At 35.2% G+C, this 16,451-nt stretch overlaps 1 protein-coding gene across 23 annotated transcripts in view; it reads left to right on the top strand.

Annotated features, from left to right (window-relative positions):
- ADGRL2 (adhesion G protein-coupled receptor L2) overlaps positions 1 to 13,864 on the top strand; it is a 388,404-nt gene extending 374,540 nt beyond the window's left edge. For 7 of the 23 annotated variants that reach the window (XM_080602769.1, XM_080602758.1, XM_080602775.1 and 4 more), the window contains 4 exons: positions 2,610 to 2,738; positions 3,159 to 3,255; positions 5,963 to 6,091; positions 9,449 to 13,864. In XM_080602769.1, coding sequence (XP_080458895.1) covers positions 2,610 to 2,738; positions 3,159 to 3,255; positions 5,963 to 6,091; positions 9,449 to 10,203 — 1,110 coding nt within the window. In that variant the 3' untranslated portion in view covers positions 10,204 to 13,864. Of the gene's footprint in view, positions 1 to 2,609; positions 2,739 to 3,158; positions 3,256 to 5,962; positions 6,092 to 6,314; positions 6,397 to 6,893; positions 8,235 to 8,732; positions 8,786 to 9,448 lie in introns of those variants that run through there. The other 16 variants (XM_080602762.1, XM_080602780.1, XM_080602761.1 and 13 more) reach the window with 10 other exon arrangements.
- The last annotated feature ends 2,587 nt before the right edge of the window (positions 13,865 to 16,451 follow it).

Here is a 16,451-nt window from a genome sequence, read left to right on the forward strand (position 1 = left end):
AAAAAAATCACAAACCACATAGCATAGGACAAAATGCAATAAATCCTTCATTTGGAAATACCCAATTTGCAATATTTAGGTTCTAAACATTTTTACCAGTTTTAGGCAGGAGACCTAGCAGTTATTAACTCCCATTATAATTAGCTCACCAGAGACATAATTAACTGATATTTATAAAGTGGTTTGAGATCATTGCATAAAGCATTGCTGTGTAAGGGCAAAATCACATTCTTGCGTGTTCTAAACTATACCAGCTCTAAGAGTATCAGTGTCTCTAGATTTGTTGTAGATAATGGCTTTCAGACATGTTTTAGGGAAAGATCTGTGAGACAGAAAGGATTTTATCCAGATGAACATGGCACTGCTCTCATTTTGAGAGAACAAAATCACACTTAGAGAGGAGATTAAGAAAAGAAGAGAAAGAAGAAAATGCAAACATTTTCAAAATGCAAATTTCTAGATTAGGATTTCACATAATGTTGCCCTTTTTACCACTTGTATTGGACTTGAAAATCAAAAACAGATTCCTTTTTTATTTCTTTTTACAGCTGTGCATTGTTTTTATATTAAGTGGAGTCAGCAAAAAGCAATATTAAAATACCAGTCAAGTGTGAAAAAGCATAACCTGGAGCAATAAGATTTATACCTGAAAGAATGTTAAAGCTGCCATTTAAGATTTTTAAGTTTTGATGCCTTTGACTGGATATCATCCTATCCTCTGTCTGCATAGCTAATGTAGTCTTTTTATTCTTTTATTACTAGTTGGTCACTAAATTGAACAGAGAAATAGAATTGTGAAAGTGAAAACTATTATGTTTCCAGTTCTGACAGGATGATAGTGCTGTTGCTTCCATCAGTTTCCAACAAGCTATAATTTAGAAATAATGACAGAGGAATGCACAGTACTGACAGATAATGTACATTCACAGCAATATAGGCATTAGGCAAAACCAGCCCTGGAGGGTGGTATTTGGGTGAAAATATAGTTTTGATTGCTATTGTCTCTACTATATAGTGTTTTGAAGCATTTAATGTCCATTAATGTTCAGGAATGTATTTTCTTAGGTGTTATACCCTCTAGTGATGATATATATAAATTTATATTTTTCAGAATACAAAATTCAAGATTGTAATTCTATGTCCACACATTTCTATTTTAATTTTTGTAAATGTGCGTTTTGTGCTGATGTAGGTAGCGGTTCACTTAAAATATGTGAAATATACTTAAGAAAATTGAGTTGCTATCCCTAGATTGAAATTAAGGCACTAACCATTCAAAGTTTCCACATCCTTGTTGTGGTTTGTAGAAATATCACATTATGTATTCCATGATCAAAGTTCTTGAAATACTGAAAAAAGCACATGGAATAGACAAATCTACGGTATGAATTTTTTGCATTTTCCCCTTTCCCCTTTTTTGGTTTTACATACACATAACTTTATTTTCTGTCCCATATATTTTGTAGGCCAAGAAGAATTTACAGATTAGCTGAAACCTCAATTCTCAGAGAAACTTAGGAGTCTCATTAATATAGATGAAACTCTTGGATTACCAAGTATCTGGTGGAAGATTTATGAATTTAGACTTAAGCATCTTTACAAGTTTTATCCAATGTTTTCTTTCACTGATGCTGTCATGTTGCCAAGATGTGTGTGCACTTGTATATTCTGATTACTTCTATGACAATGTTAATATATATAAATTACAAAACGAAAGTTTCCAGTAGTTCATTGGAAACAGACGGTGAATAAATGCAGGTCAAATACAAAAACACAATCAAAGAAACAAAGAAAACCACCAGTTCTGTTACTCTATCAAGAAAAGTCTTGTTTGAACACACTCATCAAGTGTGTTCAGACTTCTAGGGTCAGCAAAGACAAGGATTTTATTTTTTGGTCCTAAAAGCGAAAGATGCTTCAGCTCTCAGCCTTTGTGTTTCAAATTCCGGCTCAGAGGCCCTGCTGGTGCCCCCATGACTGCAGCTGGCTCTGTGGTGGGAGGGGGCAGTGGTGGTTGTGAGCCTCGCATAAACCTGAAGCAGGTGTGACCAATGAACTAGTAACTGTTTGAGTTACCCAACCTAACTTTATATGAAAACTTTTTTATATAGTCCTTGCAATTTAGAGTCTGATCACCTCAACACCCTTTTATGGAAAGGATAACTTAAATGGGTAGTGTCAAGAAACACAAAGATTAGTTACCTCACCCCCTCTTGCATGCTAGGATGGGAAGAAGAGCTTTCTATGGTTTATGTACCAAAAGCTAATACAAAAAGGACTGTTTTCATCCAACGTTCAGTTCAGGTAAACTTAACTATATTAATCTACAATATGAAGACAAAAATAATCCCATAATAACTCAGTAACAATTATTCAAACACATCTGAATGAAGTACATGTGTACTTTGGAAATCTGTTCAAAAATCCTGGCTGGCTGCCACTGAGTAAGGTAGAATATCTGATTTTGTTAATGGCCAGCATTTCAATAGACAAGAATTACCCATTTGCTTGAAAAACAGTTGAGTATTTTCAATGCAAAATTCATGTCTTTTTGCCAGTGGAGATATTTGACACTATTTTTTGCGCTAAGTGTTTTTATGTCCTCTTAGGTACGTAAGGAATATGGGAAATGCTTCCGACATTCCTACTGCTGTGGTGGACTACCAACTGAGAGTCCTCACAGTTCAGTGAAGGCATCAACGACAAGAACTAGTGCTCGATATTCCTCCGGCACTCAGGTAACAAAGATTTTGACAGCAATTTTTAATTAACCTTATTTATAAAAGGCCTACTGAGATGTGTTGCAATCAGAAGTACTAATTGTCTTTTCGTTATTATCATTTAGATGGCAAATACATACTTGTATATACTTGAATTGATTTCTATTTAAAGATTTTCTTTTGGTTTGGTCTAAAGCAAACACCTTATTTTTTCTTGTAATTAGGGGCTGCTTTAGTGGAAACTTTATACCATCATGTTTCATCTAAATTAAATTTAATAAATTAGAGTTTTAATAACAAAAGATGGAATTTCGCTCTGTGCTAGAATGGCTTACTTTAGGCCAAAAGAAATACAAATACTCTACATAATAGCACATAATTCAGAAAAAATCTTTCTGTGACTTACCATGCTTCTGTCTCATTGCTTTATGTTAACAGAGTCGTATAAGGAGGATGTGGAATGACACTGTGAGAAAACAATCTGAATCTTCTTTTATCTCAGGTGACATCAACAGCACTTCAACGCTTAATCAAGGTCAGTCACTGGGAACATTTCAGTTCTGGAAGACTTAAATTTTATACAGATTTTATATCATTTAATTTAACACAGAAGAATTGAAAAGAATGTGTTGAAAAAAAATCTGGAACAAATGTTCTCTGAAAACAGAGTTTTAAACTCATCCACCAGCACATTTTAAAACCATTTTCCCTCAGCTGGCCCCCACTATATAAGTTGAATTCCTCCATTTGTGGGAGTGTATTTAAATAAGTTTCATCAATAATTTAACTTAAAAGCAAGATCATAATTTTAAATCCTTCCTAACCTTTATAGGTTAAATCTGAAACAGAAATATGAGTGCAGTAACATTTTAATGCGTATTTGACTATGATTTTTAGGTGCAGAAATTTTCCCAGTGAAATCTAATTGATATCATTTCTATGCAAAAGATGTCTGTAAAGCATTTATCTTTTTTATTTCAAAGAGCATCGTACCTGTCACGTGGGATAGAATCCATAATCAGGCACAGAGAAGCCAGAACTTCAAATTTCTTTATCTCAAATAGACTTTGAAATCTGTAACTTCATTTTCATATCCAGTTAGAAGACAAGGGTATTAACCAAGATAGAATGTCCCTTCCTTTCTCCCCTTCTCCTTGTTTTTTTTTTTTTTTTTAAAGCAGTTTAAGCAAAGTAATGGAGGGAAAGGCTGCTCTGTGCAAGCTAAGCTCACAGCTTATTCTTCCACTCACATCCTTAAGAGAAGAACGCGTAGTTCTGACCAGTTCCAGCACAACTCAGAAAGTTGCAAATAGAAAATTCACTACCGTCAGGGCTGCTGTAAAGCTCCCATGAACCATGGCTGGCAAATTTTCCTCCCTTTTGCTTTTTTAGAGATTCAGTGGTTGGGACCTGTACTTAACTCATATTTATTTTGGAAGTAAAAAGTGTGGTACTTTGCAAAAGAGAAAATTTCAAAAAGCATGATCCTACTTTTGCTGTTTGGTGTATAAAGGTGGATGAGGCTTGTGTGTCTCACTGCTCCCCATCTGAATCATTATTATCCTCTGGCAAAACCAAAATTAACTAATTTTTCCTAAGTAGCGTTTTTTTTTTTTTCATTTATTAAAACCCCATAGATATGCCAGAATCCCAGATAAAAGTCTGGGATTTCATCCTGGTTTGATTTCTCTGTCTCCCAAGGTATGCTCTACTCAGGCTGCAACCTCAGGTAATTCAGAGTTGAGCACAGATCTTGGAATTTTCTCCCTGCTTTGGAACTCCAGTCTCAAGTCACCTGAGATACTCTGTCATGACTAGAAAAAATTGATATTGTCATGATTCAATTATAATAGTTTTGCTATCTTAGTGATACATACATGTAAGGGTAGTTTGGTAATTATTGGCAAGTGTCATTTCATAAAATTCAAGGTTTTAAAGGTGGCAAAATATTTGGATTGAATAACAAAATTCTCTAACTATAAATTACAGGTAATAATTCAAACCAAGATTAAACATATTACACAAAAAAAAAGTCTAAATGTATTTGAGTTAGTATTTCTAGTAGTAAGTAGATAACAACTGAAAAAAGCTATGATAAAAACTTTCTTAGTTGTTCACTGGTATAAACTTTCAAATAACATTGGCATAATCAGGCAATAAGTCTCTGAATCTTAGAATTTTCTGCTTCTTTGAACTACCAAGTATCTATGGTAGTACAAAAGCATTAATATTTGAAATATATACTGCCTTTTCTATTGCCAAATAAAAATACAGTATAAAAATATAGTTGGCTCTTTAGTTGTACTTGGGTCTATGATACACTGATCCCGATACATTGCTGTGCAATGCAATAGAAAAGGAAGTAGAATTTTACTTTAATGAAGTGTTTAAAGTAAGTTTTAAATAGCAGTTTTTCATTTTTATTTTTATTTTTTTCCTGTGTGTGTGTCAATTTTCCAAACAATTATTCTTCTGGTAACTAGAAATCAGAGCTAATAGACTTTTTAGTTTTCAAATGATGCTTATTTTTTTTTCTAATTCTTCTGAATTGTTTAAATGGTATTGCACTAACATGTAAACTGTGTTCTAAAAAATCTGTTCACTCCTGTATTATCTTGCTTCATGTTACACTGTTTGTAAACTGCTTGTTTAAAGAACAGTTGTCATTCAAGGAATTCTTTTTTTAAAACCTGGCAGATAAATTTGCTTTCCCCTCAGCATGCATACTTTTGCATATACTAGGATATGCTTGCAGTTTGTCATCCACTGTCTGTTTGAAAACAGCAATTCCCTTCCACTCTCTGTGTGTTTGTCATAAAGTGAATAACAGCTCTGATCCATCATAAGAGATTTTTCAGTGCATTTAAATTCAAGAAATTCAGTTCTCTCAATTCTGGGCAGAAGTGTTCCATAATATCATTTTAGAAGTTACAATAGCTTTATGTGGTACCTTGATCTCTACACATTTAATTCTTGTGTAACAGTGATTTTGTATACATTAGTAAATGTCACTCTCACCAGATGTTTACTTTGGGGATTTGGACAGCACCTGTGAATTACTGGAATCTAACTATATTTTCCTACTCCCATTTTAAATACATAGCTCAAATACATTCAGAAATTTTCAAATGAATTACATTTGACAAGTTCTACATGATTCATGATGAATAAAAAATATTCTTTATTGAAATTGTCAGAATAAAATCAAAGAACTGACTTTTTTTCTGTTTCTTTTGCTTTAGGAATGACTGGCAATTACCTACTAACAAACCCTCTTCTTCGACCACACGGCACTAACAACCCCTATAACACATTGCTCGCTGAAACTGTTGTATGTAATGCCCCTTCAGCTCCTGTGTTTAACTCACCAGGTGTGCTTATACTTCCTGAGTAAAACCGCTTTTCTTGGCTTGCTCCAAATCCCTTCTTTTCCCTAGATAGAAACTCAAGTTGCAATACCCTAGCTATACATTCTGAATTTCTGTCAGTTTGAGAAATACAGTATTGCCTGTCAGCTTGTAAAACTGCACTATATTATAGTAATGCCTTTGCCATAACAGTATTTACCAATAATTATCCATGTTTTTAACACAGGTGGCATAAATCTTAATATACTATTACAGGACTGACATCACATGGTCCGAGAGCCCATCTTCAAGATATATATCACTTAGAGGTATCATGTCTATGCAATGTAAGGTTGACTCGAAAGCTTGCTGAGAAAAACCTGCTCATGGAACAGATTAGATACCAAAGCAGTGCAAGGCATCTTGACACCTTTGGATACTCCAGTGTAGAAAATTGTATCCAGCGTCAAACAGACCTATAGTATAGTGCAGCTTTATGGTAGATCATTTCCTTTAGGAAAATCATGAGATTAACAGTTAGAACAGTTTAGTTCTGAATGAATAAAGGGTGTCATCACTTACCTAATGTTTTGTTGTTACAGTACCTAGTTGCTTTTTTTAACTACAGTGCAATTCATCAGTAAATATCTAGCAGTTACTGTTAGATGAGTCATAAGATCACTTTAGTGTAACTGGAACGATAAATCTTTGGTAAAGAGCTCATAAAACCTTGTTTCCAGTTTTTATTTCAAGTTTCTTTTTTAACTGTACTGTAGTTTCTATTTTCATTCTCTTGTTTTCTTACTTTCCTTATGCTTTCCTCTAGCAACCTACAGAGAGACAAGTATGGGAGTAAAACTTAACTTTGCCTATCAAATGTAAATTTTTTCAGCATGATTTTTAATGGGCACAATTAAAACATAACTAGCGGTCATGAAGTAGACTCAGCGGGCAAGTGGTTCACAATTTGCAAATGAAATGTTTCCACATTCAAAAAGTACTTGCATACTGCTTTTTGGAAAACAACATGAGGTCTGTAGCAAACCCTATTGGTAACAGAAGTTATGCAATGCTGAAATAATTTGCTGTTTAAAACCAAAGCAGTGTCAAGCCGAAATACTTAACAATTTACTTATATTTTTACATTCCCACAGTAATCTTGCTACAGGCTATGGAAAGATTTCAAATGAATTACCTGATCATGGGCAACAAAATTTGCCTCATCAAACCAATTTAAATATATTCTAGCATGCTTAACTCTGCAGTGTATCATAGAAAACTCATTTTGGATTATCAGATATATTTTGGTATCTGTTTAGAAAAAGAAAAGAGAATTAAAATTATAGAATTAAATCACTTTCATGAGGGAAATGAATGCCAGCATGTGGTCCATGTGTTGTCTACTTTTATAAATGCCATATGTTCTGAGCAGCTAAATCCATTGCAAGAAAAATCTTGGAACATATATGAAATTGCAGAACTACAAAATTGTTTAATCAAAGCTTAAAGAGACCTTTCAAACAACCCTCATCACTGTTTAAATCAATACACATGAAGAGGAGCTAACAATAACAACAATACAAAATGATTTGCAAATTACTTAGAATTTATTTGGAGATTATTACTCTATTTTCTAAAGTTGAAGACAAAAATCTTTTATTGAGAAAATGCAATTACTTTTTAATTGAAAACAATATTTTCCAGAGAAGATTGAATTTTCTAGGATAAGCTGCAGCTTTAATTATGAAAAACAAAATAAAACAAACAAAAAAAACACAGGAAAATACATAATCTTTTCCAAAACAACTTTTTCTTATACTCCTCCAAGCCTTGCATATAATGCAGCAGCCTCACAGTGGTCAGTCTCATTTCAGTAAAGTCACTCCATTCTTTCTTTACTTCTAGACATATCTGTAGATAAAGTGATTTTCTAGGAATGCTCTAACCATTCGACTTTCCATGGTTCAGACTCTTTAGTTTCTTTCAAAGTTTTTTCTTTCTTTTTTTTTCTTTTTTTTTTTTTCCTTTGCTTGGGAAGCACTGTGCTGTCATAGTTTACATGTCTTTGTGTCTATAGGAAATCCTTTTCTTTATTGTGTCCCCACTCCCAAAAAAAAAAAAAAAAAGAAAAAGAAAAAAAAAGAAAAGCCAAAATCAAAAACATAAAGACCTTAATCATCATAAGACTTCATTTTTTTTCCCCCTTAACTTCTTTTCATGTTTCTAGCAGACTTACCCAATCTGTCATCTCTCCAGCAGCTATGAGATATCAGCCATGGCTGATTTCCTCTTCCCATTCCACAACTAATATTTATTCTTTGGTTTAATTTCTGTGACCCATACTTACAGAAATTCCTAACATTTCTGCATTTGACTTCCATGCCCATGGTAACTGTGGGCCTAACTCTTAATTAACTATTCTGGTTCATTCAGCGCTGTCACTGTGACTGATGCAGACTGCAGGCAAACTTTGACCTTTAGAAGCCTGGGGCCATTGTTGGCAGACAGAATATTAGTGCAAAAAAATTACATTAAGTGGGAAAAGAAAAGCTGTTATTGCTTCGTAATCTAATTTGCTGAACCCTTGCTCTGACTAAGTTGCTGAGAAGCTCAGTAATTCTTCATCATGTTACAATAAATCATTTTACTTTCTTTTATATATCAGCTACTCTTAGGCCAGATAGCCTGAGCAGACAGACATGATGTGAGTTGTCCAAAGTGAGTCATTCCACCTGCTGTCTATCGTGTTGTTGGATGGTGCTTGTGGGCCCTGGTCCCTGTAGTGTGAAAGATGGCTGTCCTTGTTTAACATAAATTCTTTGTATTTATCCATTTTTTTCATTCTTTTCTTTACTTCATCTCAAAAAAAAAAAAAAGGAAAAATGTTAGAAATGTTGTTAAGTAAAGTAGTTGCTTGCCAGTTATGTGGGTTTATGTTGTACATTTACCTTCAGTTATGTCTGTGATCTAATTCCTTTTTAATTTAGTGTTGTTTAGGACAAATTCTGTTAATTTTCTTTTTCTAAATCATGGTGGTGTACTTCAAAACATAGATGTTTCCAAATGAATTGCTTTGCATTACATATGCAAGGGCATGGAGTGAACAGTTCCTTGTGGAAGAGTCACAGAATTGACATAAATTAAGAAATTAAAATGCCACTATTCCCCACAGGAAATACATGTTACTATTTTTAAATGCATCTTTCCTATAAGGTGTGCAACTGTTTACATTTGGGAATGTTCAATAACCTTACTTTCCTCAAGTCTTACTTCCAAGTACAACTTTGTCCTGAACTACATTAAAGAATTTGTTTAAGAAAAAAAAATAAAGCGATGAAAAGCACATCAGACAATAACCAGTGCTGTCCTTTTCTGTTTCAGGACATTCACTGAACAATGCCAGGGATACAAGTGCCATGGATACTCTACCGCTAAATGGTAATTTCAACAACAGCTACTCATTGCGCAACGGAGACTATAATGACAGTGTGCAAGTTGTAGACTGTGGACTAAGCCTGAATGATACTGCTTTTGAGAAAATGATCATTTCAGAATTAGTGCACAACAACCTGCGGGGCAGCAGCAAGAACCACAACCTGGAGCGCACGCTGCCAGCCAAGGCTGTGATCGGCGGGAGCAGTAGCGAAGATGACGCCATCGTGGCAGATGCCTCATCTTTGATGCACAGCGACACCCCTGGGCTGGAACTCCACCACAAAGAGCTTGAGGCCCCGCTCATTCCTCAGCGGACTCACTCCCTTCTGTACCAGCCCCAGAAGAAAGTGAAGACCGAGGGAACCGACAGCTACGTCTCACAACTGACAGCCGAGGCTGACGACCACCTCCAGTCCCCCAACAGAGACTCTCTTTACACAAGCATGCCCAATCTCAGAGACTCTCCGTATCCAGAGAGCAGCCCCGATGTTGAAGAAGATCTCTCTCCCTCCAGGAGGAGTGAAAATGAGGACATTTACTACAAGAGCATGCCAAATCTAGGAGCTGGCCATCAGCTTCAGATGTACTATCAAATCAGCAGGGGTAATAGCGACGGCTATATAATTCCCATTAACAAGGAAGGATGTATTCCAGAAGGGGATGTTAGAGAAGGACAAATGCAGCTAGTGACAAGCCTTTAATAGTGTAGCAAAGAAATATTAAAGGCCACGTACAAGTATTAAAAGACTTAATTGGCCCTGTGCAGGCTCCCTCGTATCTGCTTGAAGAGACAATTCTGTTGACCCTGTGGTTCTCCGGTGTAACGGGGATGACTGGACCTCGCAGTTCTGTGAATTTTTATAAAACAAAAACTTTGTATATACACAGAGTATACTAAAATGAATTATTTGTTACAAAGAAAAAAAAATACCAACAAGGTATTTTAAGATATCTTCTGCTGCTGAATTTAACAAAATTGTGAAAAAAAAAAAAGAAAAATAAACACTTTCCAGCCATTTTACTGCAGCAGTTTGTGAACTAAATTTGTAAATATGGCTGCACCATTTTTTTTTCTAGGCCTACATTGTATTATATACAAGGCGTAGGCTCTAAAATCCTGTGGGACAAATTTACTGTACCTTACTATTCCTGACAAGACTTGCAAAAGCAGGAGAGATATTCTGCATCAGTTTGCAGTTCACTGCAAATCTTTTCCATTAAGGCAAAGATTGAATACATGTCTAACCACTAGCAATCAAGCCACAGGCCTTATTTCATATATTTCCTCAACTGTACAATGAACCGTTCTCATGAAAAAATGGCTAAAGAAATTATATTTTGTTCTATTGCTAGGGTAAAATAAATACATTTGTGTCCAACTGAAATATAATTGTCATAAAAAATAATTTTAAAGAGTTTGAAGAAAATATTGTGAAAAGCTCTTGGTTGCACATATGTTATAAGCTGTTTTTCTTACACTCTGTTCATAGTACGGTAGTATGTTAAAAATGCAAGTTCTACCCGTTTTCACTTATTTTTCACTGTAAACAGTGTTCTGCTTTGACAAGTTAGTTTTTATTCTTTTTTTTTTTTAATTTTTATTGCCAAAAACATAATTTGGGGAGAAAATTGTTTTAGAAACCAATTATGCCAAGCCTTGCACAAATTTGGTATAGCTAACAAAGATTGTAACTCAATTCCCTGTTCATTCTTTAATCAGTGTTGGGTGGTAGGGGGTAAAGGGGACACTGGACACTTCTCACAAGCTTTCTCGTGAATAAAAGGTGCCTGTCCTTTCAAAAGATAAATAAAACATAACTATTACTCTTCCATATTCCTTCTGCCTATATTTAGTAATTAATTTATTTTATGATAAAATTCTAATGAAATGTAAATTGTTTCAACAAAATTCTGCTTTTTTCATCCCTTTGTGTAAACCTGTTAATAATGAGCCCATCACTAATATCCAGTGTAAAGTTTAACACCTGTTTGACAGTAAATAAATGTGAATTTTTTTTCCAAATAGGTAAAATGTGCATTATTATGTACGAAGCATAATTGGCATCAGCAGTCTTTTGACCCAGCTGTATCCTGCTTAGAATGGCTTCTCTACATTTCATGATTTAAGTGTTGAGAGTACAATGGAAACTGTCTATGTAGTTCTACAGAAAAGAGTTCATCTTTAGTTACTATTCATTACCTTAGTCACAATTGAATAGGATCAAACTCAGATATAGCAGGGTCATTAGGAAAATGTACTGTAATTTCATATATTTACATAACTTTTAAGTAGGCATCTGTACTGAAATCAAAAATAAGGTGGTAAACACCACCATGGTATTCTCAGCAACAGTAATTAGCAGTTAATTATTAGTGATGAAGATATAGTCTTGTAGTGGGGAAAACATGAGTAAGCAGCATTTGGATAGCACTCAGAGTGCTGTGCAAATAATCAATCCATCACGGCACCGCTTTAAGTTAGATAAATAAGCATGACTGCCCCATTTTTATCAGACTAGAAAACTGCAGAAGGCAGCTGATGCCCAAGATGTTATCAACAAATCGGTGGCAAAACTGGAAGCCTGAAGTCTTTGTTCCCAAGCCTTTTTTGTCCCTCTCAACCAGGGCTTCTCAAAGATAATGCCAAGGACTTCATTTTTTTTTTTTTTCAACTTCCAAAAGTGTGTTCTTTCATAACACAGAGGCCATGTTTTCATATGTGGCACCTGTGACTATATGACAACAGCAAAAATTCATCTGAAAGCCTTTTAAATTCTGTTAGCTTCTAATGCGCTGGAATATATGAATTTGGAATGTATATCGATACACACTGGTTTTGTGTAGGTGCATTTTGAAAAAGTTCGGATTTCAGAAAAATATTTTGGGCAAGACTTCCTGGTGTTGAGACAATTCAAACTTTGTAAAAAAATATCTGAGTTGAGATGGAACCGTACAGTTCAGATAACCTCAGTATGTCTGTAATTGGGACTGTGGCACTGTAGCAATTGTTGAAGACAAAGGCATCTTTACCTTACCCTCCTGGTAACTCTTGCCAATATGTTCCTTAACACATAAAGGTTACTATCTTTGTGTTAGAGTCACTGGAACATTTAAAGTTTAATCAGAAACTGTTCACTTCTGTTTAGCAGAGATGCTTTAAAAATCTGAAGTCTTTGTGAAATAAGGATTTGTTCTGATTCAGGGTATACAGCAGACGCTTCGGAGCAAAATGATTCCCTTGGTCTGTCTGGCAACTTAAAAGCATACTTGCTGCCTTCTACCTAGGAAATCATGTCTTAGGGATTTAAAAACTGTGGTGCTCAAGTAATTGTAGTACATGATCTAATAACATCACCAGCTTTCAGCAGAATATTCAGCCCTAATTCGAGCAAGTACTTCTGTGTGTCACGTGTTGTCTAACTAAAGGTGGTGAAACTACATGCCGGAAAAAGGTTTGTAGCATTGTGATCTTAAAAATATATTCAACTGCAAATGTAATACGTATACATAAAACAAGAAAATTGAGCTGATGAACCTAAGATGAACCAGCTGAACCTAAATATCATAAGGGAATTCTTTTGTTAGCTTCCTTGTAATGTAGATGTTGCTTTTTAGTGAGCCTATTTTTTTTATTTTATATTTTATTTTTTTTAAATGTTATGCTAGTGAGTGTCCTGTGTTTAGTTAGCAACTAGCAGCCAATACCTTGCCAAATTTCTGTTGGTGTAACTTCTCAGTGTAGTAGGTTACAATACAATTATATGGCCGACAGCTTACTGTAATTTCTTTATGTTCTCTCTCACGTTCCTGCCATCTTGTCTTGGGATCAGAAGGACAGAAGAATTGAGAGCAAGAGTCGAGAATAGCGAAATAATGACAGCAGAATTAATGGAAACAAGTGTTTCTTCAGGGTCATCAGTTAACCAGTTCCTATGATGGTGCCAAGGATATGCTGCTATTTTAGGCACTGTCTTTCAGAAGAGCTGTAATTTTCTTATGGCTAGTAATCTCCTGTTAGTATCAGTGTTAACCCTACTGGCTCCATCCAATTCTTCCTTGTAACTTCAGTCCAGTTATATTCCTGCAAAAGATTAAATGGGATGTGCATTTAGTGAACTGTTGTATAATGGTGCTATGCATTGTTTAATATAAAATACATCTCAATTCTACATAAGTGAACCATAACATGAAGAAATGCAACATTGGTAATACCTTTATAGTTAAAATTATTCTTTATCTGTGAATTCTACAATACACCTTTGCTTCTTTTAAATTGGAAATGAAATTACTAATAAAGTTTACATATATTCACTTATGTAGGCAATAAAAGGTGTTTCAAATTGACATAAGTTATGGATAAAATACGTGTCATATTTTATGTCCTAATTTTTAAGAAAAATTTATTTCTGAACTACTCAGAACAGACATTAACAGAAAAACAACAAAAAGTAAACGATCCCTGTGTACTGTTATCCCACTTTGCCTCAAGACTAACAAAACTTGTCTTCTAGAATTGATTATATGACAACATAAGCTAGTGTAAAATTTTATCCCTGAATAAAATTATTTTTTAAATCAAGAGAAGCTACAGGCAGATGTATATATATCTATATGTACACATACAGACAAGTACATTTCCATGGGGGTCTTAACTCACAAATTCTAGGGGATGATGGAGAATGAAAAGTGCTGGGACACAGGTGCTCTTCAGTTCCACTCTGCTGTAGCCTTGCAAAGACACTTTAGCCCTTCAAAGACACAAAGGGAGCTCACGGTGAAACATACATTAGATTTATTTTTTTTTTTTAAATAGATGGTGGCAGTCACCATCCACATTTATGAAGGTCATTGCTACCATTCCAGTAAGCACGAGTCTTGCTGTATGGATCCAGATTTATGAATGCTGCTAGCCTGCTGGGTCTCTACCCTAGAACTACATTGGAGGTTGGGAGCCAGCTTTGTACTGAGCTGGGGATAAAAGTTAGCACCAACACAGCCCTGGATGGGAGAGATTTGTGCCTCATTTATATAAATGCTGTAAATTAGTAGGAATTCAATTAGTAGATCCAGCTCAATCATCCAGCTCTGACAAAAATCTGGAGTAAAGGTTCATTAGGACCCTGCCCATTTCAGCAGTGTTTTTTTTTCTTTTACTCTTTTTTTTTTTTTTTTTTCCCCAGTAAAATACCTCATGCGGTTTTTAGAACGACAACTTCTAAATCCCTTTATTCATGCAGGATAAATTCTCAATGGTATTTCATTAATTCATGCCTAAGAGCATTAATATCTCTTCTTACTGTATTATGTCATCATTAATCTCAACTGTGCCCCATCAAAGTTCCTGGCATGTGAAACAGATCACACCATGATGCAGCCAGAGTGGTTAGAAATGCTATAGAAAATCATACAAGCCTCAACTCAGCACCAAGGAGATTTTAAAACACCATTCCATGTAATGCACCAGCTGCTGAAGTCTTCGGCGGGGGATTGCAGAGTGGGGAAGTCACAGTGGCAGAAATAACATTCAGAATAGGTAGCTTTATCAAAAAAAGTTCTTCTAAAGCAAAGCTGATATAAATTTTAACCATTTCTTCATTGGGTACATGTCTCCTGTCTGTTGGAGTAGAAACCCTGCCTCAGTGTAGATGCTGTACTGCAAACCAGTTTAAAGCTTAGAGAAGCAAAGTTGAGCACAGAAACATCTGTGTACATTAAAAGGTCTGATTCACAATAGTAAGCACAACATCCCGTGTCATGAGTGTATAGTTAAGGAGAGGCAGACTGAATAAGAAACATTGAATATCTATCTGGAATAACTGTCCCAGTCTTGTAGCATACAAATAGCTTTAAAATAGCTTAATGTTGCTGAACTTTCAGCCTCCATGATTGCTTAGGAGAATGAGTCCCAAAAGTTAACGAAGTTTTTATGGAAATAATTCATTTTCATTCACTTTGAACAGACCACTTTTCTTTTTTTTTTTTTTTTTTTTTTTTTCCATTTTTCAGGATAAATAGAAACTTCTTAGCTTGTATGCTTTATACTACTTACTGTTTTAAACACTTTCCCACTGTCTCCTATTACTTGACTACTTGCTAAACAAATCCTTGTTTTCAGACTCCTCCATTTTTCTAATTGTGTAGTTGCCAGTCTGCAGAATCACTTTTTGCCAGAATGCTTTAAGAGAAAGGGCAAACCACAAAACTGTTGGTGGATTGTTATATCTGATTTATCGATGGAATTGTATTTTCTATTCCATCTTCCACCCCACCACCCCAACACATGTGCTCCCACATCATATTTTGTCTTCATAGTATCCATTCACAACACAAATTTTTCATCTAAGTTGATCATAGCAAGTAATGACCTAAATAATTATGGTTAATTTAGAACCCAACAAAGCCTACAGATACTTCCAATTATTCCAATGAATGTGTGTCCAACCTTGTATTTGTCAGCACTGCATTTCATCTGCATCACACTGCCCATTTATTCACTTTGTTAACCCAGGTCATTCACAATCTTCCCTAGTTCTGATTAACTGAAGTAATTCTCTGTTAACGGCAAATGTTGCCACCTTTCAGATAGCGTGTTCATCCCCTTTTTCCGATAGCACCAGTTTTAATACAGAGTGTTAGGGCACTATACCATTAGCCTTTTGCCATGATCAAAAAACCTGACCACTTAATCCTGCTGTACCTCTTAGTTTCTAATGCACAATTGCTTCAGCTTTCACTTCCTGAACACTGTTCTGCTTTAATGACCTCTTGGTAGGGATATTTTTTTCTTTTTTAAATACAAATAAATTACATCAACCATTCCCTCCACCTCCAGCAGCTGCATGACTGGTTTAACTTTAGTGTGTTAGAGAGGCATGATTTTCTTGCCCTGAGCATTTACAGCTCTTTCAGCAGTGTTTCCTCTGCACTGCATGCTTACATACAGAGTTTC

Source organism: Anser brachyrhynchus (assembly GCF_964034855.1).
Source record: "Anser brachyrhynchus genome assembly, chromosome: 8".
NCBI lineage: Eukaryota > Metazoa > Chordata > Aves > Anseriformes > Anatidae > Anser > Anser brachyrhynchus.